The 18812-nt window shown below is 40.5% G+C and overlaps 1 protein-coding gene across 1 annotated transcript in view; it reads right to left on the reverse strand.

Annotated features, from left to right (window-relative positions):
* Window positions 1–18812, reverse strand: part of SHISA7 (shisa family member 7) — a 270504-nt gene that overhangs the window by 107708 nt on the left and 143984 nt on the right. Inside the window, exons 2-3 of the mRNA XM_073602641.1 lie at window positions 17729–18509; window positions 2734–2888 (exon numbers count right to left, since the gene is read on the reverse strand). Coding sequence (XP_073458742.1) covers window positions 2734–2888; window positions 17729–18285 — 712 coding nt within the window. The 5' untranslated portion in view covers window positions 18286–18509. The remainder of the gene's footprint in view (window positions 1–2733; window positions 2889–17728; window positions 18510–18812) is intronic.

Below are 18812 nucleotides of genomic sequence, written 5' to 3' on the forward strand. Positions count from 1 at the left end.
TGCTATGCAGAGTTCGTGTTTATGAAGCTTTCACAATCTGTTTTGTAAAATTCTGCAGAGTGTGCACCTGTTTAGTAAACCGCAAGTTACATTTACTCCTGTCTGATCATTCAGTCGATTATCTATTTTGGTAAAGTTACATTTTCATTAGCTGGGATGGTAAACCTAAATAAAAAGTTGCTAAAGCACAGTGAAATTTGCTAAGCACAGAAGGTGCAAATGATGCTGAGTTACCAAGACAGACAAAGTGTTAGCAGTTGCTTAAGACTACATTAACACTTTTTGCATTGCATTACTTTATTAAAACCAAGGGATAATGTATAATTCATGTTATGCTCTGGGCTTTTGTAAAAACTCACATAAAAAATGAAGGAAAGTACAATTCAAGGTACAAATGCTCGACAACTAAAAAAATTAGAAAATCTGATGGAACGCACAGTTCCATCTATCAGCCTGTGCTAATAAGGTTTGCCTTTCTTAACTCACCACCACCAGTCAGATTAAAATGCACAAAGGAAAATGGTAGTTGGAGAATCTAAGTCAGATTGGTGCAAATGTGGCAGCCAACAAAGTTTGTGTTTAGCTCATGAACAAAAGAGCCTACTGCCATTTTACTGGGGCTCAATACTCTCATTTGAGTCCCTGGGGCAGAGGTTTTATCTGTATGACATCTTGTTGTTGCTTAGGGCTTATTCACACAAGAGCTCGGCTGGTGCAACAACAGAGCTATTTGTTTACTTTTTTCCCACCACTGAGCTGCATTCAGTCAGCCCATGGAACCTGATGGGAAAGCTTTGGCTTTACAGATTCACCAGCACAGCCAAAATTCACATGTATATGGACCTGGATACACAGACTTTGAGTCCAAGTCCATGCACCCATTCCTGCGCACATGTCAAACGTGGCACTGCAGCTGAGACTGCACAGCCAGTGCGTACCCATTCAATTTCAATGGTATACCTGCACACAGCTAAGCGGTGGAAAAAAGTAAACAAACAGAACTGGCTGCTGCAATGAACGTTCCCCAAAAGGGAATGCATATTGTATGTACTGTTTTTGATTACAGTTTTTTTTATTATATTCAAGAAAAAAAGATCACATATACATTTTTTTGGATCAAATACCTTCAGATATTAAGATTTCATTTCCCATGGGCCCTGAGCCTAGCACAGCATAAATGGACATTTGTTTTTTTTTTTTGGAGTAGCATGGAGTTGCATGCAGGCAGCATGTTTAAGTGAATGGAGACACAGCGGTTGAATGGATACTAGCAAGTCTGACAGATACACAGGGGTGGATGCACAGGCCTGAATGCACAATGGGGGAGATTTACTAAAGCTGGTCCACTCAGAATTTGGTACAGCTGTGCATAGCAACCAATTCACTTTTTTGGGCTGCCTGCACGCAGCTCCATGCTACCCCCCCCCCCCCCCCAAAAAAAAAAGCCCTTCAGGAGTGTTTCATATACTGCCCATCTAGCCATGACCCTGAAGTAATGTCCTCCCTCCAGACCCTCTTCCTGCATAGTACAACTCCTTTTGTGTCTCTCTGCTTCTCTTCATGTATGGATGCATTTTCTCCTTTCTCCAACTCCCTGCACCAGGCAAGCTGTGCTGTGTGTCCAGTGTGCGAGGTTAAAGTCTAGACATCTATGAAGCTAATCAGGTTCCTCCTCTCTTCTCTTCTGGCTGGACTGTCTTTTCATGGCCCAAGGGGAGGAGTAATACTGTATATACTCGACTATAGGCTGACCCGAATATAAGCCGAGGCACCTAATTTTACCACAAAAAACTGGGAAAACATATTGACTTGAGTATAAGCCTGGGGTGGGAAAATGCAGCAGCTACTGGGTAAACAATGCCCATCTGCAGCCTCACTGTGCCCATTTGCAGCCTAATTGTGCCCATCTGTAGTCTCACTGTGCCCATCTGTAGTCTCACTGTGCCCATCTGTAGTGTCACTGTGCTATCTGTAGTGACACTGTGCCCATCTGTAGTGTCACTGTGCCCATCTGCAGCTGTACCTATCATTACTAAAACATTGTGTGTAACAGCGTGTGTCTCCCGCTGTGTTATGCAGTCTGTTCGGCCATCCATTGTAACAAAGCCCCGCCTCCTCCTCGTCTCTGATAGATGGAACGCTGATACAGTTTCCCAGCATTTTATCAGTGTACCTCTAGCACGGATGAGGAGGAGGCAGGGCTTTGTTACAATAGACGGCCAAACAGACTGCATAACACAGCGGGAGACACAGGCTGTTACACGTGCTGCTTTAGTAATGAAAGGTACGGCTCACTCGAGTATAAGCCGGGGGGGGGGGTTTCAGCCAAAAAATGACCCCAAAAAACAAATAATAGGAAAAGAAGCAGACTCGGTGTACCACTTGGTCTTTTACTACTGTCACTCTTCTATATTTCTATTACATATAAATATTTCACACCTGTGCAATTAAGCATCTTGCATGTGTTTAGAAGACTAAACCTTTAAGAAAAAAGCACTGTTTACAGAATTCAATAACTAAAGCTCAGATTTATACATAGCTGAACAAGTTATGTTTTTCTACAGTAGCTCCTATATATTCCAGTTCAATTTATTGTTTCTAATTTGCTCAATACATGTTCATTCAAGCCATTAAAGTATTGTAAATAATGAGCTGTCATATGAATATTTTTTGGTCGTATTTGTATTATAGTCATACTAAATTCCCACACTGCCCCTTTCCTCATTTACTTACCATGGTTGTTCTTTGCTGACTTTACAGGGTTATAGAGGTTTTTCGGAGGACGAGATGGTCCATTGTCATGTTGCCCTAAAGTCACAGTTGTGCTGTTATTTCGTTCTCCATGGCTCCCTGCAACGGACTGGTGGCGGAGAATGTCCACAAGAGCTCTGGAAGAGTGATACAGGTAAACACCATACATTATGTCATATAAGAAAATACACTTGTAATTAAAGTGTATGTAAGGGCAAATTTTGTAGTTTTGGATTGAGTAGGGAAAGAAGAGAACACATATCAAGTTGTTCTTGCTTTCTGCGTCTTCCCTGAGGAAGGCCAGCCATATACTCATAGATGGGCTAAATGAGAAAAGTCAATTAGATGCTTACTTAGCGTAGATAGAGGAAACTCCAATGCTAGTTATTGTATTCAACCAGCATTGACATTGGTATTCAACCAGCATGGCTTGAATACCTGAACAGTGACTGCATGCGATAGGATGGAGTCACTGTTTGGGCAACAATCTTCACCTGAAATTATAGACAAGCCTTGCGAGCCACATACGGGTTAATGCCTTATAAAATAATAAAATATAAAATCAATCCTGAGTAAAAACCAGCTGCAAACACTTAATCACGTTCCATAATCGTGTGAGTGGCGTATAAAGAAAAATGTGTCTGCGCTAGATAAAAAATACCATATCAATAATAGTAGTGAGTGCTAAGTGCCAAAATAAACAAATACATAAACAAATGTGTTTAAGCTGACCAATAATAGATCAGAAATAACTGTTAGTGCATTTCTCCAAAGTGCAAAGTGCTGTATCAAACACAATAAGTGCCCAATCAGGAATGAAATAACAACAATCCTCATGAAAGTCTTTATGGTTCAAACAGTGTATATCCAAAAATATATAAAGTGCCCAAAATTAGTGTCCATAATCAGTGAAGTTCATCCGTCTTGTACTTCCAAAAGTGCAACACCATAAAACATGCTTTAGTGTCTTCCAGTGACCCCCACAAGCATATGCGCTCACCTTCCAGCGTGTGACACAGTAATTAAACTCTGTCAAACATGCTTTGGAGACACTCCTGTGCTCTAATGGAATCAACTGTGTAGACCTCCAATGCTCCCAGTCATGATTTTATATGCAAGAGAAAAGAAACTCCATAGCGCAACATTGCATGATAATAAAGGATCTTTTATTGTGAAAAAAACTCTCCCCTTGCAGGGGTACTCACATGCTGCGGGTGCGTGAGTGCACCATCCTAAACAAGCATAAGCTAAAATAGGCCGATCGTACGGTATGGCGTGCGGTGCGGTGTGTGCCTCGATCTCTCCCTCTCTCTCTCTGCTGACAGCTCCGTCCAGGCCCCTCCCCTACGCGTGTTCGGCACCGGGATCACGTGCCTTCATCAGGGGGATCCCCCTGATGAAAGCACGTGATCCCGGTGCCGAACACGCGTAGGGGAGGGGCCTGGACGGAGCTGTCAGCAGAGAGAGAGAGGGAGAGATCGAGGCACACACCGCACCGCACGCCATACCGTACGATCGGCCTATTTTAGCTTATGCTTGTTTAGGATGGTGCACTCACGCACCCGCAGCATGTGAGTACCCCTGCAAGGGGAGAGTTTTTTTCACAATAAAAGATCCTTTATTATCATGCAATGTTGCGCTATGGAGTTTCTTTTCTCTTGCATATAAAATCATGACTGGGAGCATTGGAGGTCTACACAGTTGATTCCATTAGAGCACAGGAGTGTCTCCAAAGCGTGTTTGACAGAGTTTAATTACTGTGTCACACGCTGGAAGGTGAGCGCATATGCTTGTGGGGGTCACTGGAAGACACTAAAGCATGTTTTATGGTGTTGCACTTTTGGAAGAACAAGACGGATGAACTTCACTGATTATGGACACTAATTTTGGGCACTTTATATATCTTTGGATATACACAATTTGAACCATAAAGACTTTCATGAGGATTGTTGTTATTTCATTCCTGATTGGGCACTTATATTGTGTTTGATACAGCACTTTGCACTTTGGAGAAATGCACTAACAGTTATTTCTGATCTATTATTGGTCAGCTTAAACACATTTGTTTATGTATTTGTTTATTTTGGCACTTAGCACTCACTGCTATTATTGATATGGTATTTTTTATCTAGCGCAGACACATTTTTCTTTATACAACAATCTTCACCTGGTTCCTTTGTTTTTGCAATCACAGTTTGTCAAGCCGGGCAGGGCGGACACAGCCACCCATGACTCAAATTTTCTGCTACATCAATTATAATTCGAGCCATGTATGTCCATCTCAAGTGTCCTGTTTATCATTGTCACCAGAACTGAATCTGAGAAAAAATCCAAAATTTTGTGTTGTCACTGGAAATGGAATGGAGGGGAGACAATTTTCTCTGGTGACAACAGGTAAGAGGGGAATTCCCCCACTTCGTAGAGATTTCCTTTAACTTCCATCTCTAGGACAGAAAATTAAGGTAAATCACTCCAATGGGGCACACAGCAAAACATAAATTGGCATAACCCTTCCTTACTCTATCCAAAACTAAAGAATAAAAGTTTTGTCAATACTTACACTTTAGGTAAGCTATAAAATTACACAATAGGGAATAGGAGAGATAAAGTCTGCCTTTGCTTTTTAGGCCTCGTGCACACTGGACGCCATTAGTGTTAGCTGTAGAAAGATGTAGCTGTAGAGTGAGTTTGCAGCATTTTTGCAGTAGCGTTTTTTTTAGCTGTAGAGTTTTTTTAGTGTTTTTTATCAAAACTATACTCCTACAAAAACTTATGGCTTAAAAAACGCTGTTAAATGCAGAATAATAGCGTTTTTCAGTGTTCTTTAAGCTTTTATCAAAGTTATGAACATTTTAGATTTGTTTTGCTTGTGTTATCAAGCTTCTTTTACTATTAAAGGGAATGTATAGTGGCTTTCATATAGTATATATTATTATGACCATAGTAAGGAGCTCTGGTCTCCTTTTAACATGTCGGCCAAACTAGTCTTACCTTTCTTAACAGAAAAATAAACATTGCTAACAAAGCTTAATAGCTCAAACTGAAATGTATGCAACTAAATGAGTGACAATAGCTACTTATTTATCTCTTCACTAACCTCCTGTTGTGAACAGACAACCCTGTATAAAGTTAAGCCGGGTACACTTGAGCCAAATGTCAGGAGACAGCGGTCGGGTAAAAAAAAACACCCGACATTCGGCCCATGTGTATGTCGGTCCGTTCGACAGAAGCCGGCCGTTTGGCGTCTTCTGTCAGACCGTGCACACTGGAAAACCAGCATCTGACCGACTCCCGATCAGCACTCTCAGCCAATGGCAGAGAGCGCTGATCAGAGTGTTCTGGCGGGGAAGGGGCGCCAGGAACTTTCTCCCCCCCTGCTGGTAAACTGTATTCTGACAGCAGTGGGACGTGCAGCTGTCAGAACATACTGCATACTGATCCGTGGCTGCAGCCAATTCAGTAAGTCACAAGGTTTTTCCTATTGCTCGGACGTGGGCTTGGCATGCAGAATGTGATAACACATGAGCACACACATACTAGGGTCAAGAACCAGTTAACCTACCAGCATGTCTTTGGAGTGTGAAAGGAAACCTACACAAACACAGGAAGAGCATGCAAACTCCATGCAGGTAGTATCCTGGCTGAAATTGGAACCAAGGATACCAGTGCTGCAAGACCTAAGTGCTAACCACTAAGCCACTGTGCCACCCTTGCAAGGGTTACCCAACACCATCTGAATAAGTAACTGCACCCTTTCATTTTATAACTGGTTTCAGCAGTTTATGTACTAAAGACTACAAATGAAAACTTACTACTATTCAAGATCTGTTTTTGACATCACTAAGAAGGAAGTTTAGCTAAAATTACTCTCAGAAAAGTATAAAATGCTCATTTTAAGCCATGTCACATCTTTTCTACTTGTGTTTGGGGTTGGGCTTTGACTAGGTCAGGCCAGAAAAAGTTTCCAGTTTCTTTTTTAGCCATTATGATGTAGACTTGAATTTGTATTTTGGTTCAATATGTTTCTGTATGACCTAACTTCAGTTTATGGATCTTTTGCGGCTGACAGTTCATCATCAGTTTAGTTTGGTGGTGAGCAGTCAGCAGAACTATGAGGCTTGTTAACGCACTGGACAAGATGAGTATAGGGGGTTAGTTAAGTATACTGATGGGGGTAGCTTAGATCAATGTAGGGTTAGGGATTATGGAGTTTAGTTTCAGGGTCAAGGTTGGAGATAGAATTTCAAAAATAAGTTAAGTTTATGGTTTGGGGGAAGGTTAGTTGTTAAGGCATCTTTTTAGAGGTTATATTAAATGTTAGGTTGAGAATTATTGTTAGGGTTAAATGTTAAGGTTTAAAGGATTAGGGTTAAGGTATATGTTATGGTTTAAGTCATACATGTTAAGGGGAGGTTGGGAATTAAGTTAATATTTTAGTGGTGAGGTTGACTTGGAATTGCAGCTTTGTAGAGTAAAAATAAAAAATGGAGGTGGCTGTGGTACGTGGAGTATGTAAATCTTGGGTGCTTTGTTTTTGTTTTTTTGCTAAAGGAGGGGAAGAGCCGAAAGAAAAAACTTGGAGTTATACTATAAGTGTTAAGGTAGCAAAGAGTTGTGTTCGTCAGGCAAGTCAAACTCAAATAAAACAATGGGCCGAATTGAGCAGAACATTTCAAGTGGCCGTATCTATTTACTTACAGCAAAACAGCATTAGATTGTAAGCTCTTATGAGCAGCCTCCTCTTAACCCTCTTGTATTTTATTTTATTGTACTGTAACTGTACTATTTCCCTTTAGATTGTAAAGTACTGGGCAAACTGTTGGCGCTATATAAATCCTGTATAATGAAAATAATAATAATTGCTTTTTGGTGATTAAATATCTTGGAGGAAACTGCAAAGTATGGTAAGTAAAGCCGGCCATACATGGATCAAAATTAAGCTACTTCACCAGGGACTGGCCAAATTTTGAACCATGTATGGGCACTGTGGTTGTACAGAAGTCGATCTACCAATCAACTCCTGAATGACTGCCCTGTCAGATTTTCACCCCTTTGATCAGCACCGCAGGCTATAGCCTGCAACGCTGATGAATGTATTCTGACGGTGGGGAAGTCTCCCCATCGTCAGAATATAATAGCTCAGTGGGAAGGATTCCCTTATGCACATTGTGCGTGTAGATGGGGGAATCAAGGCCGTTTTTTTAGTTCAAACCACTGGTCGAATGTAAAAAACTGTATCACCTATGGAGTGCCTAAGTTTATTCTTTACTAAGTGTAGAACAGATGGGATTCTATTAAGATTAAATTGTTAGATTGCAACAGAAAAAGACTGGAAGGACTGTATATTGCCCAAAACACTAATTTGACATGCTTGTGTTGGGGGGGGGGTTACAGAGGGAATAGTTTGAGGAAATTTTTTGAGTTGCACATACTCTCTGCTCCAAAAACTACAAGCATCAAGGTTTCACTGTATTATTCATAAATGGGTGTAGAACATTGGCATTATTAAAGGTAAATAAAATAGGGAATAGATGGCGCTGCCTTTGAACTGAAAAGACAGTGAAAGGTGACGTAGTGAATCCCCCTTATCAGGTAATTGATAAGCACCACAATATCCTGGGGCCTTAATTACTGCTCTAGGTTTCCCAAAAAAACAGTATTGTGATCATAAATGTGCAATATATCAAAACAATCAACATAAACTATAACAAAATATATCCACATTCAGAGGTGACCAAAGGAAGTCCACCTCAAAGAGGTAATGGATCACTCTTCAAAGTGGTATTAGATCACTCTTCAAAGTGGTGTAGGTGTTCAGAGTATTTTTTTTTTTAAAGACAAAAAGAGAGAGAGAGAGAGAGAGAGAGAAGAGAGAGAGAGAGGGGGGGGGGAGAGAGAGAGGGGGAGAGAGAGAGGGGGAGAGAGAGAGAGGGGAGAGAGAGAGAGGGGAGAGAGAGAGAGAGAGAGAGAGAGAGAGAGAGAGGGAGAGGGAGAGAGAGGGAAAGGGGGGAGAGAGAGAGAGAGAGGGGGGGAGAGAGAGAGAGAGAGAGAGAGGGAGAGAGAGGGGAGAGAGAGAGAGAGAGATTGGAATCAGGCACAAAAGCCAGGCCACTTTGAAATAACATGAGTCGCATAGAATGATTCTGTGGACTGCCTAATATATAGTCGAAAAATACTCTGAACACCTACACCACATTGAAGAGTGATCTAATACTACTTTGAAGAGTGATCCATTACCTCTTTGAGGGGGACTACCTTTGAATACCACTACGTCATCTTTCACTGAGTTGAAAAACACCTTGAATACTTTAACCTCCCTGGCGGTATGATTATGTCGGATTTTAGGTGCTGAAAGTGGTACAATTATTTTGCATGGAAATTTGGTGTTTTATATTGTAGGCCTGTAATTCTTAGGAATAACTCACTTAAATCTGTCCAAATCAGAGTCTAGTAGACATCTCGGGTATGATAAAGTTTGAAACACGAAATCATAAATTATAATATAATAAATAACTATAAATAATTATACCAAATAATAATATAATAATAATAAAAATTATTCAATAATGTAATTAAATCAAAAACACTGAAATTTGCTCAGTTGCAGAATTGTCGCTGTCATTACTTTTCAGTGTTTGATGACGGATTTCCCCACAAATCACTATCGCTCAATTCTGCGAGTGATTCTAATTTATTATCGCTGTTTTCTAGCTGGTCTAAAACCAATTTTGATGTAAAGGGACAGTTTTGGTTGCTATGGACAATCTCCAGTTTCCAGGCAGAAAGAATAGTTTTTATAATATAAAACTGCATGCAGGACACTGGAGAAACCACTAGGGACAAAAGAGATGTGAAATAATTTCATACAGTAATGTAATCTGTAAGATTACAGTATACTGTATGTATTGTGTGTGTTTCACTTTTTGAATTTGGCGCCGTTCTCTGTCCCCGTGCGTCACAACGCTCGCGGGGAACGGAGCTCGGCTTCGTGATGAATCGAGCGGAGGACGAGCCGCTCACACTGCGGGGAGTCATCGCAGGATCCAGGGGACAAGGTAAGTAAGCTCTTCCTGGATCCTGAGATGCGATCCCGAGTCTGGCTCGGGGTTACCGCTTTTGGTACTGAAATTCCACCCCGAGCCAGACTCAGGAATACCGCCAGGGAGGTTAACCACTTTGAAGAGTGATCCATTACCTCCTTGTGGTGGACTTCTTTTGATCACTTCTGAATGTGGCTATATTTATAAATGTTATAGTTTATGATGATATATATGCACTTATTAGTAATTTAGGCTCACAACACTTGGATCAGTAAACCTGGATCAGTAAATAAGGCCCCAAGATATTGTGGTTCTTATCACTTACCTGATAAGGAGGATTCACTACGTCACCTTTAATTACCTACCCGGGAAGGGGGGGTTTATTATTTTCAGTTCAAAAGCAGCGCCATCTATTGCCTATTTTATTTACCTTTAATTTCTTGGTGGGGCATCCCAGGGGAGGCTGCAGCCTAGCCTACACCTAAGAGCGGATTCTAATACATACATTGCCATTATTCATTTTCCAATATAAATCATTTTTTTTTTTTATCATTCTTACAGGCTCTCTAGGTTTGGCCATGCAAAGCATCCCTAAAGCATCCATCACTGGTTTATTTGACAGTTGTAAAGCTTTACAATTCTACAGCAAAAAGCTGTGTTCGGTTTACAGTGAGACTCATGTCATCCCAAAAGTTCCTATTTTGTCTCATTAATTCATAAAACATTCTCCCAAAAGATTTGGGGATCATCTAATAGCTTTATTGAAAAATTAGAGACAATCATTAATGCTCTTCTGAAGTAATGGCTGACCATTGTCTTTCTTATGCCCCGTACACACGGTCAGATTTTCCGATGGAAAATGTCCGATCGGAGCGTGTTGTCGGAAATTCCGACCGTGTGTGGGCTCCATCGGACATTTTCCATCGGATTTTCCGACACACAAAGTTGGAGAGCAGGAGATAAAATTTTCCGACAACAAAATCCGTTGTCGGAAATTCCGATCGTGTGTACACAAATCCGACGGACAAAGTGCCACGCATGCTCATAATAAATAAAGAGATGAAAGCTATTGGCCACTGCCCCGTTTATAGTCCCGACGTACCTGTTTTACGTCACCGCGTTTAAAACGATCGGATTTTCCGACAACTTTGTGTGACCGTGTGTATGCAAGACAAGTTTGAGCCAACATCCGTCGGAAAAAATCCTAGGATTTTGTTGTCGGAATGTCCGAACAAAGTCCGACCGTGTGTACGGGGCATTATTCTAAAGTTCTGAAAACTTAATTTTGTGTTTTTTTTTTTTTTAATGTTTTTTAAGTGAGGTTTAAGCTGAGCATGGCTGGCTGTATTCAGCTGACTTTCCCTTTAAGTGGGTTCAAATACTTTTTTAACACATAACCAGTTGGTGTTAGATGACCTTGTTTGTTCAATAAATGAGAACCATTAAATAATATATAATATTTGTGCTTTTGTAGCTAATATTATATTAAAATGGCTCTAAATGATTTTATAGCACATGGTAACTGGCTCTGAAAAGACAAAAAATATTATTATTATAATGCTGTTTCTCTTCTTTACCTGTGTAGATTCTGTTTGATGGGTATTTATATTGTTAAAGTGTAACTCCATGCAAGCAGCTACATACACAGTTGAAATATAATACAAATAACTGTTTTAGCTCACACATAAATGACTAGTCTCCAAGGAAACTGTGTAGTTGAAAGGCGGACTACGTACTAGTCCTATAGCTGAAGCTAGAAGTAGTATATCCACACAACACAGCTGAATCAAAATACATTCTGTTTAGGATGTTGGATTTACAAACAGATGACTGAACAGTCCTGTGTGTATATACAACTTATTTATGTGCCAAATCATTTTTAAATCAATGCAGCAGTCTTGTGATCCAGGAATCTAACAGTTTGGTAACCTCTCAGCCCTCCAGACTGTATAGTAAAGGGGAAGCAGAATGCTCCTGCTCTCTTCTCCTATCATCATGCTCTTTGAACCAAATCGTACTCCATTTGTGTCTCATACATTCCCCACCCAGTTACTGCAGCTCAAAGTGGGAAGGTTTCAGCAACGGAGTCAGTGATGTCAATCCAAAAAACAGCAGCAGTGCTGGGTGTGTCCAGGTGCATACTAACGTGCTACCGGCTTAGCAGTGACAATGCCACACCCCAAGTTTTTTCATCTCATTGTAGTGCAAGCAGACTCAGTCTACATGAGAGTGACAGCTGTGCTCTTAATTCAGGAGCAGTGTAGCGTTGTTGTCACAACATCACAGAATTTCTTTGGTAGATTGTTTTAAAATTTGCAGTAACTAAAATTGTTTATTAAAGAGGAGCTCCAGGCTCCATCAGAAAAAAAGTCAAATACTGTAGCTGCTGACTTTTAATATTAGGACACTTACCTGTCCCTGGTTCCGGTGCTGTCCTCACCCCAGCCAATTTTTGAATCGGCTCTCGGGTGCTGCTGCACTGCCATTTCTTGTACGAGAAACCAGCAGTGAAGCCTTGTGGCTTCACAACCAGTTCCCTACTGTGCATGTGCGAAGCGGCAGGGAAAGGAGGAGGGGGGCTGAACTTCTGGGTGACTTCAGTCAAGAGTAGGAGCGTGTACCTGTCAAAGCCAGGTACCCACTACCCCCCCAAAATGTGCCAAATGTGGCAGTGGAGGGGGGAATGAGGCAAATAAGCAGAGCCTCCCCTTTTGGGTGTAGCTCCGCTTTAAATATTTTATTCTCAGCAGCTGGCAGCTGATATATATGGAAGTAGGTTCCACCTGCCCTGCCATACTACATGCAAGAGGCAGTGAACTGATGGCGCTGAAACTTTAGGTAGGTGTTATTTGGTACATGCAATTGGTTTATGAAAACTGTACTGGTAATGTCCCAGTGGGGCATCCGGGTGATATGTGGGCTGCTTCTGTACACTGAGGAATTCACATGGAAACCTCAGGACGTGAATGCAATTTTTGGATCAGAAGATTGCAGCACCACACCAAAATGTTGAAGTCCTAAATAGAGTTTTATTCCAAACATGTAGTGAACCTAATAACCAATGTTATAGACAAATGGCAATAATCCCAACCTATAACTGGCCTTTACAGCAAGGAACACATTAAAAGGCAACACGTGGCTCCCTCCAGGCATACCTGCCCTTAATCTATCCATTATTATGTATGTGCTCGAAATTTGGAGACTCTCAAATTATAGAGTTAGGACTGCAATATACTGGGGTGCCATGACAGCAGCAGCTTATGTATGTATTTACAAATGTGCGCAAACAAAAGCCCTTGTTTTTAACATGAATTGTTAGACATCAATTCAATTTGTTGCAGACTGGCTGGTAAATAAGCTGGGAATTTTTGTTTGCTTTTTGTTAACCAATGTGTTTTGGGGGGCACACTTTGCCCCCTTCATCAAGGCTTAAAGTAAGGTGTTGCAACACATACCAGCTGATGAATGGGACCGAGCTACATCGTGCTTTTGACATTCAATTTCATCTACAGCCGATCTCTAAGCCCTGATAAGGGGGAAAAAGTCTGGCCCCAAAAATGCATTGGCTATTAGGTTCTCTACACATTTGGAATAAAACCTCTTTTTTGGATGTCAACATTTTCGTGTAGTGCTCCTATCTTCTGATCCAATGCTACCTGAAAAGCAGATGTTCAGGAACCTGAATGTGTACATACCTGTAAAGCAGTGTTGCTTTGATACACAATCAATAAAGGAGAATGTATCCGGGTGTAATCAATAGCTAAGAATGTGGGATGCCATTTAACTATTCCAACAGCTTACTGTGGACAAGCCAAAATATTTTGACATCCTCTCATTTTTGTCATCTTCAGCAAACTATTTTCAGTTTTCTTTTAATCTAGATTTTAGCGTTTAGATTCTCTCAAAGAACCGGAGGACAGTGGTGGGAAGGAGCTAAAAAACATGTTACAGCTTCATTGTAAATATTTTTTGATGTATTAACCCAGTCAAAAGGAATGTAATAAATAGCATGTATAAGACCCCTTTCACACTGGGGCAGCGGCCGCGATATCGTTAAAGAGTGGCTCGTTTTAGTGGCGCTTTAGTGCTGTTTAAGGGGCGCTTTTCGGTTGCTAGCGGGACGCTTTTAACCCCAAAGAGGGGGTTAAAAACTCCCGTGTTGCAGCGCTTCCAAAGTGCTGCCTATTCATTGCAATGGGCAGGGGAGTTTTGGGAGCGTTGTATACAGCGCTCCCAAACCGCCCCAAAGATGCTGCTTGCAGGACTTTTCCGAATGTCCCGCATGCGCACCGCCTAGGTCTGAAAGCACCCATTGTAATGAATAGGAGGCAGTTTTCAGGCGCTTTACAGGCTCTATTTCTAGCGCTAAAACTCCTGAAAACTGCCTCAGTGTGAAAAAAGGATCTAAAGCACATTATTCAAATATTGTAAATACACTTTTTCAGAAATGTAATTGTTAGAAACTGATTTTTAAAGCCTGTAAGTCAAACTTTTTCTCATTAATATTGAATAAAGTAGGGAATGGTTAAAACTCCCATCTCTGTCGCATTTATGACATTTCTCTGTGGGTAAATAAGTGTCCCTATTGGAAAAATTCCCTTTATTCTTGTTCTGGTGACAGACAGGGTGAATCTCCAGAGTGAGAACATAGACAATAAAAACCTGTAGGGGATTCTCACTCCTCACCAATCTATCTTTAAATAAAAAAACAAAAGTGTTGAGTTTGGATAAAGCTAAAGTTGCAGAACAAATACATTTAGGCATATATTTTATCCCATAAAGTGTTGATCTCTTTAAATACCAGTATGTACCAAGTGCCCCTGGTATAGCTAACCTTATGTCAATTGTCAAGAGGGAATTTATTACTAGTATCCCCCTAACTAAATATTTTCCAGACAATTAATTTTTTTTTTGTTTTGTTTTTTAATATTCCAGAATACATCCTCGGGTCCATCTGAGATAGATCTTTATAATTTGCTAAATACTATACCGATATAATGAATTAACCCTTTAACATGCCAAAAGAACATTCTGTATGCTGTAAAAAAGAGGTCATGGAGAGCCACATCTAAATTATGTTTAGTGATGACACTAAAGAAAACAGTTGAAACGTGAGGTCTGCCGTTGCTGACTTCTAAAATGCTAGTAGCTGTCTTGGTGATCTTCTTGTTTTTAATACTTAACTCACTGACCTGCTACAAGTAAACATATAAGAACTTCTGAAAATTCCCTATATCTCCTGCGCTGCATACTTGTTGCAGGTCAGTGAATTCAAACACTTTGAAACAAAAGGATCAGTGAAAGAGCGAGGCATCTAGCATTTAAAGAAGGAGGTTTTCAATGGCAGCTCCTTTAGGTCTTACATGGCCAGTTTATTTAAAAGGACATAAATATGAGAACTGCCATTGCTGGCTTGTTTCAAAAGTGCAAGGCTCCATGGCTGTCATTTTTTGACACCAGCTTCATAACCTTCACAACCGGGAACAGTCTAAACTCCGGTCCTGCATTCTGGCTCCAGGTCTGTCTCTCACTAGATAAAGGATTCACAAAACTAGGTGAAGAATTCCCAAAACAGGCTAAAATCTGTCCGTTTAAGTGAGCATGGGAGCAAATCAGCAATGTCAGCTCCCATATTTTTGTCCTAATAAGTTCACTTTAAAAACTTTCAACACTTGTGTAAAATGCTGTGAACTAGATGGACTTTTTAAAGTTTTGAATAGAGTAGGGAAAAGTTAAAACCGCTGCCAGTTTTTTCTTCCTTTTTTTTGTCTTTTTGTCTGAAAAAACGGGAGATTTTTGCAACAAGCGTCTCCATTATAAGATTTTCCCTTATCTCTTTTTCTAAGGGGAAAACTCTAAAATGTAGATTTCCCTTCACTTTCTTTCTCTGTGACAATGGTCACCAGTACAAATATAGTGGTGGCTCTTCCCAATTAGGACTCAGACAGCAATGTATTTACTACCTGCAGGGAGTTTGCACGTTCTCACTGTACCTGTGTGGGTTTCCTCCGGGTATTACGGTTTCCTCCCACACTCCAAAGACATGCTGGTAAGTTAACTGGATCCTGTCTAAATTGGTCCTAGTACAGTATGTGTATATATGAATGTTAGTTAGGGACCCCTAGATTGTAAGCTCCGTGAGGGCAGGGACTGATGTAAATGTACAATTTATATGTAAAACGCTGCATAAATTGACAGCTCTACATAGGTACCTGTAATAAATAAATCTGACAGAAGTTCTAACCCTTCCTCACTCTATCCAAAACTTTTATAAAACGTTTTTGCCTAGAGATATGCTCTAAGTTTTCATACACTATTGAAGAATTACAATGCAAAAAAGACCTGTTGGTAAAATGCAATGCACTAACTATGACAAATACAGCAAACATGCTTCATCTGCTTATGTGTTAATGCAGTGTTACATTTCTTGAAATTGCAGATAAAAATAAAATAATAGGCTATTATTCTAGTAAATAAAGGGAAATAAGAATGTGCTGGTGAAGAGCCTTCATTTCCAATGATTGCATGGTGGCAACATCCACCCAATAACTACAGCACCCTACACTGACTGTAGGCAACCCTGTAAGGATGCAATGGATATAATACAACTTTTTCTGTTATGGAGGTGAAGCATGAAAAAAAGTTTGCATACAGTGTACAATATTTTTTTAAATGTCTCTCTAAGTTTAATAATACATAGAAATAATGCTTACCTAAACCAGTACACTTACCTGGATAAAGTGCCACATACCCAATGCCATAGGAACCCAAATCCTAGATCTATGATATGTTGCCATATCACGTGGTCCAGAGCCTTGACCACCTCCTCTCTCCTCATTATTGGTCAGTGATGGGCCAACAGTGATGCTTAAGCAGTAAAAAGAGTAGGGACCAGGTTCCTGACCATGTGACATGGCTGACATTTGCAAACAAGACAGCACCCACACCACTTGTTATTAATAATAAGAGCAGTACTTTGCCATATGAAATCTGAAATCAGGCTATAGAAATCTCTAACTTCTGAAATGTTTTCCATCATTTAGTGCAATGCAAGCTGGTAAGTTTTCTAACATAGTGTTTTTAGCCAAACATGGCAACTTTGAGAGCTACCATGTTCATAGAGACAATAGATTTAACTGTTATCTCCCCAGCTGTCCTAGAAAAGACATCTCCTCCACTCCATCTCTGCCCGACATCAATTAATGCAGAAGAGTGGAAAGACAGCTGAATTTAAAGGCCAACTTCACAAAATCCGAGATTTAAGTACTGTACAATATAACATTTCCAGATACAAGGCAACATATGGAGCCCTGTTTCTAGTTTACAGAAGTGTTGTTTTCTTAAGCTGGCCATACACTCTTATACTACTATACTACTGTTATATTTCTTTTTAGCATAGAAAGAGGAATCCCCCCTCTGGGTTACTGTACTCTGATAGACAGCAGCAGCTTTCATAATACCCAGACAGCAGCTGTATCTGATTGGACGAAGATACTGCTTGGCCAATAATTGTACGCTGTCCACCCATACCAGCACACACCTACGACAAAAGCCGTTTGAATGATTGACTTTTGTTTAACAGAGCAGGGCCAGCAGAGCCACTGACAAAGCAAATGTCATCCTCTTCATCAGAAACCAGATGAAATTCGCTCAGTGTATGGCGAGCTTCATTCTTGTTCATTAAAAGTTTATGGCAGATGAGCTGTGCAAAGTACATGGTGTTGGGGCTGTCAAGTTAGTTCTGTCTCTTGCATTTATCAGGCCATGTGAGGTCAAATATTAGCTTATTGCCTTATTTCTATCTCATATATTTCATACAGTATATCCTCAACACATCAACATCATAGTTTATCACCATGTAATGCAACTGGAACTAAAACTCCCATCCAAGTGCAATATTTTTTTTGAATTTCCTGCCAATGATTTACTCAGCTCACCTGGGTACATTAATCTCTCTACCCGGTGGACGTCGGGAGGCCTTATTAAAAGCAATCTTGGCCCCGATGGCCACGGCTAGAGTAAAACTAATGACACCACAGATGACATAGACGGTGCTATTGGTCTGGTCAGCATGACCATTATTGTTCAGCTTGCTGTTAGCACTGGTGGTAATAGGCTGGGTTGTGTGTGCCCAGAAAGGACTGATATAGTTTTTACAGGTGTCCTGCTCCAAGCGCTTGTGATGATGCTCACAACAAAAGCGGTAATGACAAGTGCCACAGCAATAGCGATATGTACCCGTGGTACAGTTAAAGGTGGCATCATACTGTCCCATCACATCATAGTACCCATAGCACATATCTGGTGCAATCTGGCTCTTTCCTGATGAGGTATTCTGGGATACCTGTGGTCTTTTTATGTGTGCAAGAAGCATTGGCATTGCCTGGGTTTGGTTCTTCTGCCATTGACTCTGGCCATTGCCAACACTAAGTGCTGAGTGCACACCGAGAGCATCCAGAGTAACACTAAGCAACACTGTCAAGAGATGATACATGGCAGTTCAGAACTGTAGGGTCCAATGGCAGTAACAAATATAATTCTCTTTCTGATGTATGAAGGAAGAGGCCTTTGTTGTTTGGCTGTGGTGCTTTAGAAGTCTTCACATGACAAATAATGAAAGTCTATGTATTTCTGAATCACTTCAGACTTCTGTTTTTGCTTTATTAAACTTTATAAAAAGTTGTCTTCATTACAAAAAACAATGACTCCAAACAAAACCTGAAAGAAATCAGAAAGAACACATTAGGGAACTCTGAAGAGTCATATAATACTTCACACCTTTTTACTTTTATCTGAGTGGCATTACAACTGCGGGCAAAAAAACATTCAGTTGAATAATTTGGAAACATAATTTCATAGAATTATTTACCTGCTATATTTTTAAGACTTGTGATACTCTAGTTGAATAGAACAGACAGGGCTGTGCTTGCCTCACAATAGTCATGGGGCAGCTCTTGGCAACTTGCAGGTACTTACTGAGTGAAGAAATATAGCAAACCTGTTTTTTGCTTTAAAGTCCCT

Source organism: Aquarana catesbeiana, linkage group LG10, assembly GCF_042186555.1.
Source record: "Aquarana catesbeiana isolate 2022-GZ linkage group LG10, ASM4218655v1, whole genome shotgun sequence".
NCBI classification, from domain to species: domain Eukaryota; kingdom Metazoa; phylum Chordata; class Amphibia; order Anura; family Ranidae; genus Aquarana; species Aquarana catesbeiana.